The sequence below is a fragment of the Phodopus roborovskii genome, unplaced genomic scaffold, assembly GCF_943737965.1.
Source record: "Phodopus roborovskii unplaced genomic scaffold, PHOROB, whole genome shotgun sequence".
Lineage (NCBI taxonomy): Eukaryota > Metazoa > Chordata > Mammalia > Rodentia > Cricetidae > Phodopus > Phodopus roborovskii.
Genome location: NW_026126448.1, coordinates 11,875,553 through 11,891,210, shown reverse-complemented (window position 1 = coordinate 11,891,210; position 15,658 = coordinate 11,875,553). Strand labels below are relative to the sequence as shown.

General features: G+C 39.3%; 1 protein-coding gene across 4 annotated transcripts in view; it reads left to right on the top strand.

Moving 5' to 3' along the window:
- The window catches only part of Macf1 (microtubule actin crosslinking factor 1), a 312,940-nt gene that overhangs the window by 182,172 nt on the left and 115,110 nt on the right, over positions 1 to 15,658 (top strand). For 3 of the 4 annotated variants that reach the window (XM_051188727.1, XM_051188725.1, XM_051188724.1), the window contains exons 31-35: positions 94 to 201; positions 342 to 440; positions 2,977 to 3,129; positions 3,425 to 3,513; positions 5,868 to 6,003. In XM_051188727.1, the coding sequence (XP_051044684.1) occupies positions 94 to 201; positions 342 to 440; positions 2,977 to 3,129; positions 3,425 to 3,513; positions 5,868 to 6,003 (585 nt within the window). Of the gene's footprint in view, positions 1 to 93; positions 202 to 341; positions 441 to 2,976; positions 3,130 to 3,424; positions 3,514 to 5,867; positions 6,004 to 9,793; positions 15,161 to 15,658 lie in introns of all 4 variants that reach the window. The other variant, XM_051188726.1, reaches the window with a different exon arrangement.

The window sequence follows — 15,658 nt, the reverse complement described above, 5'->3', positions numbered from 1 at the left end:
ATGTAGCCCACCAACAAAGTACTATGGTTTTGTTGCATAATGTCTTAGCTATAAAGTCCTAAGCAAAGGCCGTCAAGTTTTTCCTTCTCTTAGGACTATGAGTTGCAGCTGATGACATACAAGGCCTTCGTAGAATCACAGCAGAAATCCCCTGGCAAGCGCCGCCGCATGCTCTCCTCTTCTGACGCTATCACACAGGAGGTGAGCAGTGGGGAGGGAATGCCACCATCTTCCCTTAAGGAGAGATCTCATTCGTGTCACCTTTCTCTTGTCCTTATTTCCAATTGTTAATTTTCCTTTTCTGGCAGATAACTTACCTAAATTGTTCTTTTAAACTATAGTTCATGGACTTGAGGACTCGATACACAGCTTTGGTGACATTAACGACTCAGCATGTAAAATATATCAGCGATGCTCTCCGGCGGTTGGAGGAAGAAGAGGTGAGGATAGTTGGGTCCTAATTCTTCTTGAAATCATGATAAAAAAAACGTGCTATGCCTCACCAGACATGGTGTCCCATGCATTTAATCCCAGCAGAGGAATTGGGCAGATGGGTCTCTGAGTTTGAGTCCAGTATGGTCTACAGAGTGAGTTCCGGGACAGCCAGGGCTACACAGAGAAACCCTGTCTTGATAAACTAACAACAAAAAGCTGTGCCTCAAACAGAGGGTGTAGCTCATTAGTAGAGCTTGTACCTAACGTGTGCCAAGACCTCAAATTGAACCCTATATCTCATTTTTTATGGTTTGAGCCTAGTTTTTAATGGCTGAGCTACTCCAGCCCATATGTCTCATTTTTTTAAGTTCATTCAGTCATTGTTGTTATTTACAGTGATCATGGTGTAGAACGTTTGGTTGTTGAGTTATACTAAACCATTTCTCCTAGGAGAAATAGTTGCTTTCTACAAGCCTCATATTACATATTCAGCCCTGTTTTATGTATAATTTTGTTTAAAGGCTCTTGAGAGTACTATAACTTTTTTCTGAAAAATGTTTATCATAGATACATGATTTATCCTTAAGGCATGTCATAGCCTTCTTTGGTTTAGGAATATTAAACAACACTTCAACATTAGCCTAGAACTACTTAAATGAAGGTGTCATCAAGGGAAGAAAACATGAAAGTGGTGAAAACATGGTATGTAATAGATTGAAAAGTACACTGGTATTTATAGTATTAGTTACTTTTCTGTGACTGTGATAAAAATACCATAATCAAAAGCAATATGGGGGAGAAGGTTTATTTTGTTTTGGTTTACGGTTTCAGAAGAATAGAACCCATCGTGGTGGCAGGTGCTGGAAGTTGTCTGGTAACATTTTCATCTTCACACAGGAAACAGAGAGAATGCAAAATGGAGAGAGGCTGTAAACCCCCAGTATCCATCCCCCAGTGCCACACTTACTTCCTCCAGCAAGGATTCCCTTCCCAAAGATTCTATTCCCTCCCTGTAACAGCACCACCTGCTGGAGACTAAGTGCTCACATGCCTATGGAGAATATTTCTCATTCAAACCCCTATACAGTATGACAACTAAAACCTTAGCTAATAACATGGGCATTGAGCAACTGCTGTTTCTGTGTCATTCAGTTCTTCATTTATGAGTAATGTTTCAAATAAATTTTAGTAGCTGAAATCTTCCAAATATGAATATACAGATATATCCATCATGTCTACATTTAAGTATCTTTGTCAGAGAAAGGGGTGTATCTTAGTTGCTTTTCCATTGCTGTGATGTGACACCATGACCAAGGCAACTTATAGAAGAGTTTTTTGGGGGCTTACTGTTTCAGAGGGTTAGAATCCTTGACCATCATGGCAGAAAACATGGCAGCAGTTAGGCAGGCATGGTACTGGAGAAGTGGCAGTGAGTTCATATGGATCCCCAAAAGGAAAAAAACAGAGCACACACTGGAAATAACAAGTGTCTTTTGAAACCTCAAAGCCTGCCCCCAGTGACTCACCTCTTCTAACAAGTCCATACCTCCTAATCCTTCCCCATCTTATCAACTAGAAGCAAGTAATCAAAACATGAATATGTGGATGCCATTCTCATTCAGACCACTCCAGGATATAAGCAGAAATCTTCAGCAAAGTCCACTTTGTTAGAGGAAAATAATGGAAATCTCTACAGTTTGTGCAGTGGAATACTGTGACACTATTAAAAATAACATGATAGATTTAAGTGAACTGATATAGAAAGCAATTTATAATATGTTAATATAGAATGAATTCAGTAAAAATTATGTATACAACAAAGATAAAACATGGCATAGAAACAATTTTAGAAGTGTATATATGTCTTTGGGTTTTATTGCTGTGAAGAAACACCATGATCACAGGAATTCTTATAAAGGAAGATATTTATTTGGGGGCTGGTTTGCAGTTCAGAGGTTTGGTCCATTATCATCATGCCGGGAAGCATGGTGGCATGCAGGCAGACCTGGTGCTGGAGGAAGAACTGAGAGTTCTCCATCCAAACCAGCAGGCAGCAGGAGGAGAATTGAGCCACTAGGCCTGACTTGAGCTTCTGAGAACTCAAAGCCCACCCTCAATGACGTAGTTCCTCCAACAAGTGCCACTCCCTATGGGCCTCTGGGAGCCATTTTTATTCAAACCACTACAGTATGTGTGTAAATTTCTGGAGAAATAAAGTCTAGTGTATATACTATGCATTCAGGTTTTGGTGCTATGTAATAAGCATGTAATCAATGACATTATAAAAGTCTTTGCAAGCTAAGTTTTCAAATGCTCAAACACTCATGCCATGGGAATTAATTAGTGATGTATGATCTTTTGCTTATTATATAAATGCTTACTCCATGCAGTCTCTCTGTTTACTTATGGTTCTAAAACTTAAGAAAATAAGCAAGATTCTGTATGTAAAGAGCAATGTATTTCCTGTCTGGCTTTGGAAACATGAAGTCATGCAGCCTAATGAGGCTGACTACAGTACCAACTTTCTATTTCCTGCTGTAGAAAGTGGTAGAAGAAGAAAAACAGGAACATGTGGAGAAGGTTAAAGAACTTTTGGGTTGGGTATCTACTCTGGCAAGAAATACACAAGGAACAGCTACCTCATCCCACACCGGTGCATCCACAGACATTGAAAAGGCCATTTTGGAGCAGCAGGTTAGTGGAAAGCCCATCTCTCTCTGTCCAGGTGGGATCATTCATTAGGAGAATAATTCCCACGGCCACTCCAGACACAATTATTACTTTAGAAAAGATAACTGCCAAGGCTCGCAGCAACTTCAGCTGCCTTATTGGTCACTTAACTGTTTTAAACATATGTAGCCCGTTTGTAACGCTTTACCTACATTGTATTTTCTCCTTTTGGTTTTGTGAGTTTTTTTTTTTATATTAAATCATGTTTGACTCCTTTAAGTCTTGAGTTTGAAAAGTTTCTTTTTATTTCTACTACTAGGTTCTGGCAGAAGAGCTAACGACCAAGAAAGAACAAGTTTCTGAGGCCATTAAAACTTCACAGATCTTCTTAGCCAAGCATGGTCATAAGTGAGTATGACCTTTTAAACTGGCTGAATCTTAGGTTTGTGATGAGAAGTTAGACTGGAGAATTCCTCACAACAAAAGCCATTTTTGTTTGTTTTTTAACCTTGGCAGATATGGGGATTAATTTAAGCATGATTGACATGGGATCAAGAGAGATGGAGGATGAGAGGCAAATTAAGAGGCCTTCCTGAAAATGAATTCAAGAAATGCAGTAGATTATAGATATTCAAGAGGTGTGAAGGGGCCAGCAAGATGGTTCAGTGCATAAAGTTGCTTGCTGCCAAGCCTGACAACCTGAATTCAGTACCCAGGACTCACAGAGTAGAAGTAGAGAATTGACTCCCCAAATTAACTTCTGACTTCATATGTAAGCGCACGTGCCTGTGCATGTGCACATACACTCAAAAAAAATGTGCAAAAAATCTAGAAAGATATTAAGGATGAGTCACACCTTATGTAGACTCACCAAAGGTTGCCAATGGGCAGCTGCATAGCAGGTTTGGAATTAATAGCAGAAGTCTAAAAGGACAAAGACTTAAAAGTTATTAATGTAGTAGAAATCATAAGGCTAAATTAACCCAAAAGACTTTCAGATCTTAGCTTATAAAGGAAACTCCAGAAAAGGAATAGGAAAATGTTGGTAAGTACTACCTCAGAACTCTTGAAAGTTCCAACGAGGAGGGAGAGTTCAAAAGCCAAGATAGGTTGATGAATATCTAATGCATTTGGCAGTTGGAACTTTTTGATGACACTGATGACAAGTCAATGGGTAAGTTTAGTGTTAACATGATGAGCAGTAAATAAATGAGAGGTAAGAGAGTTGTGATACTAAAATTCAACTCCTTTCATAACTCATGGTCATAGAAGGGAGGGGGAGAGAGAGGTTGGAATTAATGAGTAGCTAGGAAGTACAACCTTAATTAGGAGTTCAGATAGCTTTCCCCCTGCAATCTGGGGATATACACTTAGCAAAAATGTGCACAAATATAATTTGTCAAGGGTGAAGTCCAAAAGTAAGAGAAGTAATATCTAGTGGTCTGTGTGTGTTTTATTTTTTAAATGGGCAGAGAGGTATATTAAAGATTTGAGTGGTGTTCAGGCTAAATGACAAGGGATTAACTGGGGCCTCCCACCTAGATTTTCTGAGGGAAATACTAATGGCCAGTTAAAATTACAAACTAGTAGGATCTCTACATGACTATGGGATCCCCTTTCCTCACTGGATATATTTTGCAGCATATGGATCTTAGAGGTCTGGTTATTATCAAATTAATGAATGGACAAATAAGGATAATATTAAGAATCTGATTGAGAAAATCCACTGCAGGGTTTGGGTACCAAAGAGAAACTGAAGATAAATAGAGAAGATGATAGGTTAAGAGCAATCTGAAGAACCAGAGAAGGCTTGGTGAATCTCGCTGAGTTTGTAGGTAATTCTGACATAAATCAGCATAGTTCATTCTCAGAATTAGTTTTGGGGGCGGGGGCAACTTTTAGAATTCACTAGATTCAAATTGTGAGCCTCTAAGAAGACAGGAAATAAATGGAGTTGTTGACAAACACACGATGGTTTTAGTTACATATGTAATATCTTGCTTCCTAGAAAAAGTTCTAAAGCAAATGTGGTTGAATAGTAAATTTTGAGTTAAGTGAGCTATTGAATGGCAGTCACCAGTTCAAGCTCACCCAGCCTGGGCTACATAGAGACCTTGTCTTTTAAAAAATAAAACTCAAACAAACCGACAAAAATGGTTAAAATTGGGGAGGATAGACAAGGAAAGGGAGGTGTGATAAGGAATGTGCTCAACAGATACATCCATGTACAGAGTCTTTAAAAATAAGAAAAGTGGGTGCTGCTCTCCCAGAGGATCTAGGTTCAACTCCCAGCACCCACATGGCACCCACTGTCTGTGGCTCAGGTTCCAATGCATGTAAAATAAATAAATAAAATTTTTAAAAAAATTAGAAAAGTTAAAGATGACAAGGTAGATTTATAATTTGTTAATTTGTTTAAAATGAGAATAACCATAGAAAAAGTGGCATATAAAATAGGACTATATCATACGTTTCGAGGTCTAAGAATTTAAATGCAGAATGATTTTATTTCAGTATCCACATTTGTTGTGTATGGGTAAGGCTAAGGTATGGAAGAGATCATTTTGATTGAGGTTTGCAGAACTACAAGCAAAGACCAAGCAAACACCAAGAATCATAGAAGGCTATGAGTGAGATGCTAAAGTTGAGTATAGGAGACTGGCTATATCCAAATAATCCATTCATGGCTACAATATAACAGTTTTTATTATAGTTTGGAGAATTTTTTTCCCCTAAAAAAGATGTAATGTTTCATCTTCTAGGCTTTCAGAAAAAGAGAAGGAACAGATCTCTGAGCAGTTGAGTGCCCTGAACAAGGCTTACCATGACCTTTGTGATGGTTCTGCAAACCAGCTCCAGCAGCTCCAAAGCGAGCTGGCTCAGCAAACAGAACAAAAGGTATTTTTGGTTTGGGGATCCATATGTTATGGGTGCCGTTTAAATGGTATGAAAGTGGCTTTGTTGGTTGAGAGTCATGTTCACTAGCTTTCCATGACCAATGTGACTTAATATTTAACCTCACCTTAGCAGCCATTTGTCATGTGTTTCTTTACTGGGGTTCCATGATGTGTTGGTCAGTCAAAGACACTATAGGGCACTTACAACAGATCCTCTGGGATCCCATACTTTATCATTTCCCATCAACAGTTAAGGAGAACTTAAATTCTGTATTGTATCTGTTGGTGATCAGTAAGATTACTCTTTTGTGACATTGTCACCCAAGAGTTATGGATATTGGCAAAAAAAAAAAAAAAGGTTATAAACCTCTTCCTTCTATAGTTCTGTAGAGTGACCAGGGAGAAATGTTACTTTAAAACAGCCTGGTAGATTAGCTTCACTGACTGAGACGCTGGTTCCCCTCACCCATGGTCATCCCATCTTGAAGCACAGTTACCAGTTCTCACCTCACATTCATTTTTGTATTACATAAAAGTCATTATAGTTGCTGTTGGTTGTCTTAAATTCTTCCTGGATACTTATGTGTGTGTGTACATTTAACCAAATTATATTCATGTGTCTCTGGGATATACATGTGTGTTTGCCTGCTTATTTCCTATGTTGTGAAGCAATGGCCAGTTCATGTGGGGAAGGCTAACATGTGGTAAATCACATTTGTTCTACATGATGCCCAAAATGATTATTCAAACAAAATATATCTTGATTCTGACCCGTGTATGTAAATTTGTAAATTCATAAATCTACAGGATAGAACCAGCCCTGCTTTGACTATATAGTTCCTCCCAAAAAAATGTGCTGGTTTAGAATTTTTTCTGTAATATAGCCCACTTCTAATGCTTGTTGCTTCACCATATATGGGAGTATGTGAAAAGTTTTAACAATTGCTTGCTGAGAACATCCAGTTCTCATTTTGAAAGGTTAAAAAGGGGGTGGGGAGAGCGAAAAAGAAGCTGCTGAGCACCACTACATTGAGCATGATGTGTCCCTGTACTGTGTGTGTTTCATGTAAAGTATTGTTCTGATTAACTGACATCCTTGCTTACAAGTTTCACTAACCCTTTGGAGTTTAAGCACAAATGCACAAAGGGAAAAGAGGACGACCTGTTTGGGGTTCTTTTTTGCAAAAAACAAACAGTCGCATGCTGGACGCTAACACCAAGCTTACACTGTGTATGTGACACGGCTGAACTGCTCCGTAAGGCTCTATCTCTTACCTGCTGAGGCGGGCCCTGCAGTTTGGGTAAGTAGAAGCCCATTATGTTTTCTTTCTGTTTCTCCCCCTGTCTTTTACTGCTCATCTGGGTTAAACTGTCCATGTTTGGTAGATTGGATTTCTCTGAATTACTTCCCAACTCAGTGCCACCTGCCTGTCCTCCAGTTATGAGGGTGATGGGAGGAATTACAAAGGCTTTTCTCTTTGACTTGATTCCAGGCTTTTCTTCAATTGTTAGCATTTATGGGATTATGACTACTACAGAAAAAGTCAGAATTTTTCAGAAGTCTTCCCTTTTGTCATAATATCTCTTTCTCAGAAGGCTTTAATTTTTTAAAAAGGATTTTTTTTTTTTTTTTTTTTTTTTTTAGGTAATGCAAGAGTTATACACCAGTGAGCTTTTTTTCAATCTATAAAATATAAAATAGTCACATAATAGATTTGTATGAAATATGTGTTTTACTTATACAAGTTGAACCTGGCCCTACAGAAAATATGATGGATGAAGAATAGCAAATAATATTTTATATAACATGGGAATTATGCCAATAATATGCCATCAATACAATGAGCATATACAATAAAGTGGAGAAATAAACAAAATCCCTCTTTGCTATTCATTCTACATGTTTATGTGCTGTCACCATGCTTGAAATCCTTGTGTAGTCTTGTGGAGGATGAAACCTAATGGTGTTAAGGATTCTCTTACATGTTATCTGATTATTCATGCAGTATTCATTGCATTGTAGATACTGTCCCTATACACTGAAGGGGCAAGCTATATTTTTATATTATTTACTTCTCACTGAAAATAGAAATGAAGTACACTGTTAGTAGGCAGGGAAGTGATTGACAATTAAGTTAAGATTCTATATGGGTTAAGTTATCATGACTTAAACAAAAACTAAAAATAATACTGTCCAAAGAGGAGACAGATAGTCATTAAAGAAAACAAAGACAATGGCAATGAAGGGCATGGTGGTACCTGCCTTTAATCCCATTACTCTGGAGGCAGTGGCAGGAGGCCAATGTCTGTGACTTTGAGGCTACCTTGGTCTACATAATGAATATCTGGACAGTCAGAGCTACATAATGAGACCCTGTCTCAAAACACAAACAAAAACAACTGTGAACATGGAGCACAGTACAAGTAATAAAGCAGTCTAGGAAGTTAAGCTCCTAGATAATGTAAAATCTGAAATAAAATGCTTTAAATAGCTATTTCTAGAATTTGCAAGGTTAATTTTAACACTGTATAAAATTTATCATATTCACTGAACTTAAAGACTTAACTCCTGTTTAAGGCGTAACTTTTCTGTTTACTGCTTCCCAAAACCATCCAAAGAGACATGTCTGGTATTCTTACCTGCACACTGAGATTATTAATCTTTTATGGGATCATTATGAGGATTAAATAGCATTCATCACTAAATCTGGTGGTTGTCATTATGGTTGTTATGTAACCTATTTTTAGCCTGGATTTGAAGAAGGGGTACTAGTGGTTCCACTGTCTAAAGTCCCTAATCTGTTCCCTAACTTAACTCAAGTTAAGCTTTGGAAAAGCTAGACTTGGCCTCCAAGAGAGTAATTATACAAGCCCATTTATTGAGATGAACAACCACTTTGTAGCTTAAACCTCTCATCTTTTGTTTGTACTAATCTTGTTATCAGCAAAAATACTGTTTTTAGAGCCTTCTGCATGGGTTGCAACACTGAGAAATTATATTGGGAACTGGTATGTGCCTGTAAGAACTTTTGTAATAATTTGATCTAATAAATAACTGTCAATTGCTAGAGCACAGTTCAACAGTTAAAAGCACTTACTGCTCTTCCAGAAGACTTGAATTCAATTCCTAGTATATACATCAGGCAGATCATAGTCATCTATTACTCCAGCTCTAGCAGATCTGTCACCTTTGGTCTACTAGGATGCATGCATCCATATATTCATACCCATGCACATATTTTTAAAAATCTTTAAAAATACTAATCCAAGGCCAGAAATGTGGCTCAGCAAGTAAAAATGGCAAATGCCAGGCCAATCACCTGAGTGATATCCAGGACCCACATGATAAAAGGAGAGTACTAATTCCCACTAGTTGTCCTCTGACTTACACTTGTGTGCTCTGGCTCTTGAGTGCCTACATGCATGTACTCTAGACACTAAATAAGTAAGTAAATTAGATGTAAAAATAAAAACTAGTTTACCCCCCCCCTTTCTTTTTTCTGCTTAGCTCTTTGTAAAGCTTATTACTCAGATACACTTAATGCTATCTCTCATCCTTCAAGCAATCTGTGAACTTCTGGCTTTGTTAAACATTTTGCAGTTTAGAAAAATTATTTCTTAGCATGAATGGCCTGCCTTGCATTTGATAGTTTGTGTAGTTGGGACTTACCCATGGCAGGTTTTTCTTATAATCAGAATTTTATCTCCTGTGGTTCTTTAAATAATTCTTTCCAACAGTTATGCTTTACCATTGACTCTGATTCAATTTTCATTTTAATTCTTTCTTTTAGGGTTGCAGAGCAGTTGCTGGGGTGATTGACCTAGGCACAGTGGAGATATTTCCCATCTTCAGAGCTATGCAAAGAGGCCTCATTGATCAAGACACAGGCCTTGTGCTCCTGGAATCCCAAGTTATCATGTCTGGCCTCATTGCCCCTGAGAACAGTGAAAAACTCTCTTTGGAAGAAGGTCTCTCCAGGAACCTCATTAACCTTCCAGTGTACCAACAGCTCCTGGAGCTACAGGGTTCTCTATCCTTAATAAGCAGGCTTGCAGAGACCCAAGGCCCCCTTCCTGTGGTGGAAGCAATTGAGAAGAAAATAATCAGTGAAAGGCTTGGACTGAAAGTCTTAGAAGCTCACCTGGCAACTGGAGGCTTCAGTGTCTCCCCAAGTGAGAGCTGTATTAATCTGGAAGAAGCTTTTCATCGAGGCTTCATTTCTTCAAGGCTTCATTCAGTATTACAGTCTCACCTGAGATCATCCAAGAATCTCATAGACCCTAACACAGCTGAGAAAGTTGGCTTGCTGGAACTGATGCAGAGATGTATCATCCATCAAGAGTCAGGGCTGAAATTGCTTCCTGTCAAGCAGTTGGCAGGGGGAATGGTGAGCTTGAAATCAGGTCGGAAGGTTAGCATTTTCCGTGCCGTTCAGGAAGGACTGATAGATAGGCAGGTCACTGTCCGGCTGCTGGAAGCTCAACTTTTTGCTGGTGGCATAGTAGATCCAAGAACAGGACACAGACTTACAGTGGAAGAAGCTGTGAGGCATAATTTGATTGACCAAGATATGGCCTGTGCTATTCTCACAAGACAGCTTCAGACAGGAGGCATCATTGACACTGTCACGGGAAATAGGATGACTATGGATGAAGCAGTGAGCAATAATCTAGTAGCTGCTAAGACTGCCCTTGTAATTCTGGAATCCCTCTGGTCATTCATGGGAGTACTGTGGCCTGAATCTGGTGAGATCCTCCCAATTACAGATGCTCTAGAACAAGGTATTGTATCTACTGAATTAGCACATAAAATCCTCAGTAAACGACAGCAAATTGAGGCTCTTTTTCTACCAACAATTACAGAGATTTGGTCTTGGAAGAAAGCAACAGAGAGTGGTATCTTAGATAAAGATCTTGCCAATAACTTAAGATCAATTTGTGTCCCTGATGTGATGCCTCACATACAACTAGCAGACTCTGAAGAACAAAGCAAATTAGGTGTTGCTCCTGGTATGCCACCTCTGTTGTGCCAAAGAGAGAAAATAGTGAGCTGTGGAGAGAAGCTATTGTTTCAGCTGATGACTCACAGCTATATTAATATACAGACCGGGGAGAGGCTGCTTCTGTTGGATCAGGAGCTGTTAGAGATGCTAGCATCCAGAAATGAGTATCAAACAGGTCTTCTAGATGTATCTGAAATTCAGCATCAAAGTTTAGACACTTCTGAGGAATTGCAAGAATTGGATAATGAGAACATCTCACAAATTTCCAATGCTAAATATACTAGGAAGCCCTGTGAATCCCAGTTTCCTTCTCAGAACAAAGACTATCCCAATCAGCAAGACTGTACTGAAGCAAAAGGCAAAAGGACTGTTGCAGGAATAGAATGCTCTTCTGCAGAGAGCTTTGAAAGGGATCTGTTTGTAGGAGAACAAAAAGCAATTACTGCAAGTGTTGGCACTTTGAAGGTCATAAATAAAGTCAACTTAGAGCTACAAAGACCATTGTTAGGTACTGGGAATCCTGAGGAACAAACAGAAATATTTAGCAAAGAAAATATCCGTGGAGGACCCCTCCTTGTGGGATGTCCTGAGGATTCTGAAGATATGCCCTTTGTGCTTGATAAAGACCTTTCTACTGAGAAATCAGAATGGCAAGCTCCCACAAAGACTTCCTTCACATGTCAGAAAAAACAAGTAAAGACTGTCAGAACTGAATATATTCCAGATGAAACTGGAATACCACTCATAAAGTCCCCTAACAAAAAATCACAATTTCAGGTAGAGACTTCTCTAAGTTTGAAATCAGAATTTAAGTCAGAAAAAGATATGAATGTTAATTCTTTGGATAAAGAGTTAAATGAAACACTTTTGGTTAAGGATAGCCACAAACAGAGCCAAGAAGGACATAGTGCTGCAGATGGTCATGTGGTGGTATTAGAAAAGGCTGACATAGAAGACAATGGTGGTGAGCCTCCCTTGTTTTGTAGTCATCCTTTTGAATTGCTTGAAGAAGCTACCTTAAGTACATTATCTGCACAGCTCCTGGACGGTGGTATACTTCATGAAGAGACAGGTCAGAAACTTTTGCTAAATGAAGCAATAGCTCAAGGCCTTGTGTCTAGCCATACTGCAGTGAAACTTATGGGAAAATTGAACATGTTTCGAGGCTTCTTTGACTCCCAGACCTGTGAGTCTTTGACAACTGAAGAAGTCATTGATGAAGGTCTGATGGATGAGAAATTATTACATAATGTCCTTATGTCAGACAAAGCTATAAGTGGTATCTTAGACCCCAGAACCAACTCATTGTGCTCAGTAAAGGAGGCCGTGGCAGGTGGACTTCTTGACAAGGAGATAGCCACCAGGATTTTAGAGGGGCAGGTGGTAACTGGTGGAATTGTTGACTTGAAACGAGGCAAAAAGCTTTCAGTAACTTTGGCCTCAAATCTTGGTTTGGTAGACAATGCTGACCAGACAGAACTTATAAATCTGGAAAAGGCCACCAAAGGCAGAGATGCTGAAAAGGCAGTTAAGGGGAGATTAATCAGGCTACAAATGGAAACAACAGGACTTATGGACCCTGATCGTAAAGCACCATTAACAGTTTTGCAGTCCATTGATAGAGGCCTTCTGGACAAAGAGGAAGCTGTTTCTCTGTTGGCGAAGCAAGTACTTGATGGTGGTATCATTCATCATATATCAGGGTTGAGACTTTCTGTTGATAATGCCTTTAAACATGGCTTAATTGGTGAAGATGTAGCCAGGCATCTCAAAAAAGTTGAGAACTTAAACTGCCATCAATTTTTTCACCCTCAAACAAAGGAACCTCTTTCCTTCTCAGAAGCCATAAAATTAGATCTTGTTTCTCCGGAGTTGAAAAGAGAAATCCAAGAGATTCAGGACTATAGTGGGAACTTGGGGGATCTCATTTATGGCCAGAAACTGCCCTTGGAAGAAGCTAACAAAGGAGGATCCTTAACTAATAAAACAGAATTATTTTCAGGAATGATGCATGGGGTTGTAGATCCTGAGAACTGTAGAACTATTCCCTACTCAGAATTAGTAAAGAAATGTAGGATTGACATTGAATCTGGATGGAGATATCTTGAAGTAATCCCATTCTCTGATATTAAAGATGAGGTGAGCAACAAAGTGCTAACATTGTCTGAAGCAATTCAGCATGGAAAAGTAGACTTTGCATCTACACTGAAGGTTTTGGAAGCTCAGGCAAACACAGGTGGAATCATAGATACAGCCACGGGAAAAAGATTGACATTGGCATCAGCTTTGGAACAGAAATTGTTGGATGAAAACATGGCCAGAATTATTGCTTCTCATCAGGTGTTAAGTGGAGGAATTATTGATATATATAACGATCAAAGAATGACTTTAAAGGATGCTGTAGAGAAAAGATTTATCAGCCCTGAACTGGCAACTATGATCCAGGCAGATACCTTAGAAAAGCAAAGTGGGACTGAAGTATGTGAGTGGAAGGGTGAGTTTCCAAGAAAGGAGTCATTAGTTGAGGGTAATAAGACTGCCTGGGGGAGTTATGATAAAGAGGAACATGAGCAAGTGTTACAAGTTGGAAGTCAGTGTGCCCAAGAAAAAGTTAAAGTAAGACTTTCTAATGGGGGAAAGGCAGAAAGGGGCAGGAAGATTTCGTTAAAGGAGATGGAAGGCAAGTTTTATGCTGAGGAGAAAGCTTCTTTGGACAATAAAGTATCTGCCGACATCGTAAGTCCTAGTGGTCTTGGAGGTGGACCTTCACACCAGGTGTCAGGGATGCGTTCTGGCTTAGACGCTTCTGATTTGAAACTCCGAGAGGTAGCTAGAAGTCACACAAGAGAGTGTGCAGATGTAGAGCAGAAGAAAGTAGTGACACAAATAAAAATGATTTCTCACGTAAAGCAGTCTGCCTCAGGCCTGAATGCTGAAGAAGCAAGAGAATGTCAAGGGGAAATTGTTTCAAAAGGGCAGGAATCTCATTATGAAGCAACAGGCAAATTGCTGAGTGAGCAACCAGCAAATGTGCAGGTTAGTAAGAGAGAGAAGGATATGGTTGTCAAAGAAAGTGTTCAAACAGGCAAAGCAGCAGTTGTTTCTGAAGAAAAACTGGACCAGGCACTAACTATTGGTGATGAACATGACCCCTGTATAAAGAGCCAATCTATGGGAATGATTGGAAATGACAAGGGAAAAGAAACTGGTAGAGAAATGGACTCTTCTCTTTGTAAAACTGAAGGCTTCCCTTCCCAAATGTCATGCAAAGATGCGTCCCAAAGAAATCCAGATGGTTTAACATGCTTCAGTGAGGGGGAAATGAAAACTGTGAACCTCTGTTCGATTTTAAAACCAGGAGAAAAATTACATCAAGAAATTGCTAGTGCTACCCAGAAGGAACCATTCTCTTCTGAGATCCCAAGACCAGAAAGACTAAACTACCAGGGATCAGATGAAGAAGCCCAAGTGCCAGACATACTCCACATTTCCAAAAGGGACATGGCTGCCCAAAGAACCAGCAGACAGGAGACTACTGATGGCCAAGACCTGTGTGTCACATCTCAGACTGAGGAGACCAAAGATAAGATTTTCCCACTCAGAGATGATAAAGAAAAGTTATACCAAGAATTGCCTTTGGACTCAGTGAGAGCTCATAAATGGAAAGAGACAATTTCTACTGTGGACACAGAAGTCAGTCACCTAGACCACTCAGAGAGTAAAGATCTTCATGAGGATAGCAATAGAGATCATGAGCTTTATGGACATCAAAAATCTAAAATACCAACAACCCAGGAAACAACATTTCTAGAAGTAGTAAATCCCATCATTAGAGACTCAGAAGAAGGGTCCTCTGAAAACAGAATGGGTCAGAAAGGACCCAGGGTCTCGGTATCCCTTTTTCCAGAGAAATTGCCCAAAGGTGTATTGCAGAAGGAAAGTATAGACCAACATGATGCTGTCATTAGTACCACTGTTTCAGAAATCAGTGAAGAAATGTCAGTGACCCTGCCATATTCTACAATGAAGATGGATGAGAAGATACCTCAGGAAAAGTATAAAGAAATGCTTGGTGAGGAACGAGCTCCCTCCATGGCTGTACCTGGTGGAAAGGGGAGAGAAGGTATATGCCCAGCACCCTGGAGAGCAACCCAGGCAAGTACCCAATGTGTTGGGCTCTGCTTGCTTATGGTTTAGGGGTATTTTTGTTTGGTTTTGATAGTCTTGCGGCATAGTTCAGCTATGCAACCTTGGCTGACCTGGTACTCATTATGTATCCCAGGGTAGCCTCAAATTTATGGTAGTCTTCCTGCCTCCCTCCCATTCTGGGATTACAGACACACACCATCATTTCTGGCTTGTAGTTTGTTTTTTAAAGATATAAGTAGCTTTAATGCTATGATTATGTTTTTTTTTTCCTTTTTTGTGGTGCTTCCTAGGCAAGTACTCTGCTACTGAGCTATATCCTCAACCCTAGCTTGATGTTATAATTCCTAATTGGATACAGAAGTCACTTGTGTATAATTGTATGCACATATACACACGTGTTGTGGCATTAGCTAATTCTTTTAAGTTACCACTTCATTTATCATTTGTAATATAGTTATTGGAAAATTGGGCTTTGCCTGTGAATGTCTTTCTAAAATTTTCAAG